The sequence below is a fragment of the Elephantulus edwardii genome, unplaced genomic scaffold (genome assembly GCF_000299155.1).
Source record: "Elephantulus edwardii isolate Elephantulus edwardi_28Jun2011 unplaced genomic scaffold, EleEdw1.0 scaffold00412, whole genome shotgun sequence".
In the NCBI taxonomy this organism is placed as follows: Eukaryota; Metazoa; Chordata; class Mammalia; order Macroscelidea; family Macroscelididae; genus Elephantulus; species Elephantulus edwardii.
In genome coordinates this window covers 927,626-934,578 of record NW_006400162.1, presented here as the reverse complement: position 1 = coordinate 934,578, position 6,953 = coordinate 927,626, and the positions used below count along the sequence as shown (strand labels likewise).

The 6,953-nt window shown below is 38.0% G+C and overlaps 1 protein-coding gene across 1 annotated transcript in view; it reads right to left on the bottom strand.

Annotated features, from left to right (window-relative positions):
* Positions 1-706: 706 nt before the first annotated feature.
* KMO (kynurenine 3-monooxygenase (kynurenine 3-hydroxylase)) overlaps positions 707-6,953 on the bottom strand; it is a 64,349-nt gene continuing 58,102 nt past the window's right edge. Inside the window, 5 exon segments of the mRNA XM_006902446.1 lie at positions 707-769; positions 772-909; positions 2,257-2,316; positions 2,405-2,506; positions 5,577-5,659. Coding sequence (XP_006902508.1) covers positions 707-769; positions 772-909; positions 2,257-2,316; positions 2,405-2,506; positions 5,577-5,659 — 446 coding nt within the window.

The window sequence follows — 6,953 nt, the reverse complement described above, 5'->3', positions numbered from 1 at the left end:
CACAACTTGAGATTCCTGTGAAAGCTATTTCTTCTCATTTCAAACCTGATAATATAGAGATTTGATTTATGAATAAAAGCCTTTCCTACTACTCACTTTCTGGAATGAGCAGCTATCTTCTTGTCTTCAAAAGATAATACTAGAATTAAAAAGTGGGAACTAAAACAGATTCACTTAATACCTTTCCCAAATAGAACTCTCTCAAAGTTCCCATTCACACATTCATGAGTTTTGCCCTCCAGTGAAGCTGAGTACAGTAGTTAGATAAATCCCAGTCAGTAGAAAGTGCTCTTAGCATGGTAAGCAGTATTTGATAGTTAATCCTAGATATTAAATCAGTCCTGTTAGGACTTCTATTATATTCTTTTAAGAAAAATTGAACACTTCCAAGGGAACTTCGTACCTCTTGAGACTTCATTTTTTCAGAAGAAAAAGAGATCATGGTCTGCACATTTAGAAAGATCTTGGCCTGAAAGTAGTCCTTTGGTGAAACTTTGTATGGTCATTTAAAAAGTAGTTTTTCTAATTAATTGCAGTAAACACAGAGATGGAATTGAGCGTTATTGCAATTTTTAATGAATTCACCAATCTCCAGCTTAAGTTTTTCCATTGGTGTATTAAATATGGTATCAGAAGCACCTTTTAAATTATGGTTTTAGATTGTGGTTACAGAGAATGAAATGTTTGCTACTTCAAAACCTTTATATCATTTACTAATAAAACTAGAGATTCATTTTAGTGACTCCATAAAGCTTGCAGGGATGCACATCCTGTATTCTGGAGGGAAGCTATCCAGGCCCAGGGTCTTCTCAAGTAGTCCAGAGGTCGACGGGCCACATGGTGTACAAGCAGGTAGGTGCTGCTAAGGGCTATCAGCATTCCAAACAAAAGGAGTCCTTTGCTTATCACCTGCAGACACAGTAAACACTCTCATTTCAATGGCTGAGAGATTAAAATCTTAACACAGACTTTATAGTTAAATCACTAAAGATTGCCTTTTCAAAGAACAACAACAACAAAACAACAATCCAGGTTATAGAGAGTTGAAAGAACTGTCTCAGGAGAATATCGTGTGGAAGACACAGATGAGTCTCCTCTGAGTTACAAGGTCCCCATAGGAAGAACTTGGTGGCCTGTGACAGTAAGCGTGCACTCACCAGAAGACTTCAAGCATGGTGTCTTTACTACCAGGAATAGTGAGCATAGCTACAGCAGCCTGTTCTCTAGATGTGCCCTGCTTCACCTGACACGTTTCAATCACTGTACTTGGTCTGCTGTGTCCTAATCGCCTATAGCTACCTGAGGACAGAGACAAGGTCACATTCATCTCTGTGTGAATAAATCTTGACTTTGTCAATTCATTCTTTATGCAGCCAAGTAACTGTAAATCCCGGAGGATCTTCCTGTGAGTCCCTGCTTACCTGGTTCCCTCTTACGCCATGAGGTCTAGCTCTGCTGACACACAAGCAGTGTCCACACTGGCCATCCTGCTGCCATCCTTTATGCCTCTTCCTGAGCTCACCCACTCCCGTTCTCCTTCAGAGGCTGTTCATTCCTTTTCACTGCAGTTGTCTTTGTCCCCAGCTAGTGCCTGAGCTATGCACAGGGTTTTGCTCATCACAGCCTACCTTATTGTCTAAAAAATGAAAACTATTTAGATGTCTGTATGTTCACAGTGTGGCATCTCTGGGCTAGCTGCCCCCAATAAACGTGGCATAGCATTACATTAAAATTTGATTGTGTTTTCTAAAAGACTTGATCCTGACCAATTTTACAAATTAAATCTATAAGAACATTGCATGAAGCAAAAATCATGAATAGTTTCCATTGCCTATATGAAGTAAAACCCTTGGAAATAGTAGCACCAATTTAATTTCTTAATTTCTTCTCTCACGTGCCCTTCTCTGTCTTTTTGCAGTGCCAACTAAAAGGCACACAGTTCCAATATGCAATTCAAATCCACCAGCTGCTCCTCAGATGATGGGCAGTCTTCTCTCGTGCAACTTATAGCCTCTGAAAACCTGCTAGAGGGTCAGCTATGAGTCAGTTTTCAGTCAATGGCACATAACAATTACAGCAACAACAATAGCTTTATTTACTGGGCACCTTGCTCTCTGTATACCACAGGGGTTTTTAGTTTGTAAGATTTAATGTATCATATATATTATATATTTGCCTAACAGAGAATAGTCATATTCCTTATGATATTCCAATTTATCAGATTTAAAAAGAAAGAAAAGCATAATCTGTCCCCACCTTTTTTTGCCAATGCCACCTCAGCACAGCTTCATGGTATCTTATTCTGGAAAAGGTGACCTGAAGGAAAGTTAATAACATATGATTGGGCATTTTTATATCCAAATAGAGGGAGGAAATGAGGAAAAGTCTTAAGGCCAGGCCTCACCATTGTGTAGAGAGGGATAAAGGTAGATGGCATAACGACATGAAGACATCTCTCTATGTTCTTTTGGAAAATGAACCATCTTGAATTGACATATGCTCTCATCTGTAATAACATAAACATTTTAAAGAATATCTCCAACAAACTACCTATTTTCCTTCATTATAATTTATTATCCTTTATTCCCATTCATCACAGTGCTGGGAAAATTATTCAAATTAGTTCTTATTTCCATAACAATTATCCCCAGGACCTTTTTTGTGACTTTAACCAGTAGAAGGCATTTCTTTGACAATGTACGAGCACACAAAACCTGTCAGAAAGGTGATTTTGCTGAAGGATGAACATGGGAACTCAAAGAGTTTGTTAGACAAGTTTTGAGAGACTTCTGTTATTTCTAGGTTGGTTTGGAACATTAACTATAGCAATCAGGCATCTGCTTTAAGCTGTGCCTATGACTTCATATTCAGGACAGACATTATGTTTGTAGTTATTATTTTTTTTAAGTTTTCCTATTTTTAAGGACACAGGGGGATACATCAATATAACCTGTTATTGCTTGATAGAGGAATAACTTATACACCACATAGGGTACACATAGGATGCTCATGCTAAAGTCTATATTATAACTGTTAGTCATTAAGAGAGAAGAAAAGTAGTTAGGCTGTCTATCTTAAATTTACCTAATAAACATTTATTTAATTACTTGAAAACTGCAACCACAGCCATCCATACACAGTGAACCTTTAGTATGCCTGACCTAAAATGGACTCTGTGTTTTTCCTAAAGAAATCTTTCTAACCATTAGTTTCTTTGATTTTTATTTATTTCTGTGCCTAAGATCCCAGTTGTTGATTGCTGCTACCATGCATGTTGATTGTGGATCCATATAAAAGGAAATCATTAACAACTTCAATCTTTTCTTCATCTATCATGATGCACCTATGGGTCTACGGGTGAGGATTTTTGTTTACCAAAAAATCATATGACCCAGCTATTCCACTACTTGGAATATACCCTGAGAAAATGAGAACTGAGGCACAAATGGAGACTTCTACACCAGTGTTCATAGCAGTGTTATTCACCATCGCAAGAACATGGAAATAGCCCAGATCTTCAACCACAAATGAATGGATAGAGAAAGTATGGTGCATTCACACAATGGAATACTATGCAGCACGCAGGAGCAATGACTTTATAAATTACTACTTAACTTGAGAGGAACTGGAGAGAATTATGCTGAGTGAACTAACTCAGTCCCAGAAGGACAAATGTTGTATAAAACTATTATTGTAGAATGAGTATAAGGATCCAAGGGAGGGGAGGGTGGAAGCAGAGGATGAAGGTGTACAATGTGAGGAGGGGGATTGATCATGAAGTTGTACAGTTTGATGGGGGTGGGGGGTTGAGGGAAATTGGAAGAATCTGTTCTGGAAAACAACGTATTTGAATTTTGTAAATTAGTATAATCATAAAAATATATTGAAAAATTTTAAAAACATATGTGCTTAATTGAGGAAATCTGCTGTTAAGGACCAAGTGTTTAACATGATGGAGATAAACAAAATGAAATAAATATCCCCCACCCAAAAAATAAAATTATGAAAAGCAAAGATGTCATCTTAAAGACTATGGTGCACCCGGTGCAAGCCGTGATGTTTTCAATTGTTTCCTTATGAATCAGAAAGTTTGACAAGGAATAAGTAAGACTGGAGAAGAATTGATGTCTTTGAATTATGGTGTTGAAGAAGAGTTTTGCATGTAACATGGACTGACCAAAGAACAAGCAAATATATCTTGGGGGAAGGGCAACCAGGAGCAGCCTTGGGACAGTGAATAAGGAAAATGAAAGAAGAGTTGATGCCTTAGCGGCAAGGATGATGAAACCTCCTCTCACGTACTTGGGACATGATGTCAGGAGGAATTGTTATTATTGTCAGATGCCATCAATTTCAGTATGACCTATAGTGACCCCATAAGAGATCTAAACCCTGTCCTGGCTGTGCCAGCTTCACAATCTCTGACACACTGGAGCCCATTACTGTAGTCACTGAGTCAATCCACCTGGTTGAGGATCTTCCTCTCCTTTTCCATCCCTCCACCTTTCCAAGCATGATGTCTCTCTCCAAGAAACAGCCTCTTCTAGCAACATGCCCAGAGTGTGTGAGATGCAGCTTTACCTGCTTGATGGCAACTAATAACAACAAAAAGATTCCAATGACTAATGCTGCTCTAAATGGGCTAATCATGTTAAAATGCATTGCTATTGATTCAGAACTGGTTCATAGCTGATCCTCCAGTGGAATTTCAGAGGATGTAAATCACTTGGGAGGAGATCACTCATCTTCCTTTTTGCAGAGTGAACCACCAGAGAGGTGCCAATTTGGGGTTAGCAGCACAACTCCCTGTGAACACCACCACCAGGATTCATTTGGTTTTGAGTTTTGAGGGGCAAGATAGACACTATACATAATGTTAAATAGACTTATAAGTTAAGTGTAGAAGGGCATTTAACATTTATTTTTAATTTCTCAGATGTATTAACATATTTCCTTTCCATTTTCTTTAAAATTCTGTAACTCATTCAAATAACTGACCAAGATTTGAACCTGTGAATTAGAAGATTGAAACCAAACACATTTTGTAATCTTGGCCCTTTTCAACGGGACACATGTTCACAATCTACTAATGTCTATGATATGTTCTCTGTATATGTGTATGTTTTATTGGGAACTCTAGTGTCTTAGTGGTAAGGAATTGTGCTGCCAACGCAAATGCACGTGGTTCAAATCCACCAACTGTTCTGTGGGAGAAAGGTGGATAATCTCCTTTCATGCGATTTACTACTTTTGAAAATCTGCTGGAGAGTCAGCTATGGGTCTTAACAATAAACAACAACCTATTCTTAGGTGTTGTTATGTTGTTATGTGCCATTGAATCGCCTGAAACTTATATCCTATGTACAACAGCCCTAAATCCTGCTCTATCCTGTGCCAATCTCATTGTCTCTGACACATCTACCCCCCATTACCCCAGTCACTGAATCAATCCACCTCATAGAGGGTCTTCCTCTCCTGTGCTGTCAGAACTGAAGTAAAGAAAAACTAAAGGAAAGAACACTGGTTAGAATACGAGCGAACCATCTCAAGTAATAGAACCAAACCTTCTGACTCACCTCTATGTAATTGTACATGGACAGGTCTGAAATCGCATGGTCATCTGGAACTCTCAATCTTGAGAATTCAGGAAGACACAAACCTAGAAACCAAATCGAACAATTCATCTTCTTTTCCAAATTAGTCTGTTCAAATGCATCAGATCTTACCCGGGTCAAATGAAATTATATAGTCTCTGCTAAACTCTCTAAATTTTCCCTACTCCAGGTAATCAAGCTGCACGGACAATAATTCATAGATATTGAGCAGCATGCTGAATGTTTCCTCTTGTGATTAAACATAACACACTGTAAAGTTAACAAACTATGTATTTACTGATTAGTATGCCCATCATCTTCCTTTTTTCACAGATGGAAGCAGCTTATACAAATGTAAATAAGCAAATAACACTGAGTGGCTCAGAATTTCCTATTCTGTTTGCATCCTGGTATTTTATGCACATTTATTTCATTGCCCCTAAGACATCTTATTAGCTTCTTATGCTAATATAAGTATATTAATTTAAATCACTATTAGCATATTTATAGAACATCACATACTTAATATTTTAATACCTACACTTTGAATTCTAGAGTTGTATACAAAACCAACTACACTAGTTTAAAATTAATATATTGGCTAGATCAATTTTAATCAATAGGTATGAGATAGAACTTTTGATAGAATGAAGAGTAAAATAGTGCTGGAGCCTTTAATAGTTTATCTGAGGTTCAAAACAACTATGAGATATCGTTTCACCCCAGTAAGATTAGCAGAATTTAACAGAACAGCAAGAAACAAATGCTGGCGAGATTGTGGAGAAACTAGAACCCTTATTCACTGTTGGTGGAAGTGTAAAATGGTGCAACCACTTTGGAAGGCTGTATGGCACTTTCTCAAAAAGTTGCAAATAGAAATACCATTTGACCCAGAGATTCCATTACTGGTAATATAAACCAAAGAGATAGACCATAATTGCCACCCAAGCAGATATATGCACACCATGTTTATAGTGGCTTTGTTCACAATAGCAAAGAGCTGGAAACAACCCCCAAGTGCCCATCAACAAACGAACGGATAGAAAAGCTCTGATATAGCACATAATGGAATAATATGCTGCATTGAAAAACAAGGAACTCATGCAATATTATACAAAATGGGTGACCCTGGAGGACATTATACTGAGTGAAATATCTCAGTCACAAAAGGACAAATACTGCATCGTGCCACTGACATCGGGTTTGGGGGGAGACTGAGAAAGTAGGGGATAAAAAATGTATACTGCATTGAAACAGATGAGGGAGAGAACTGTTTAAAAGGGATGTATGATTAGGTGTTGTCATGATGGGAGTCCAGAACGAAGGCTGCATATTGGAGCAGACTTGGGGGAAGGTACT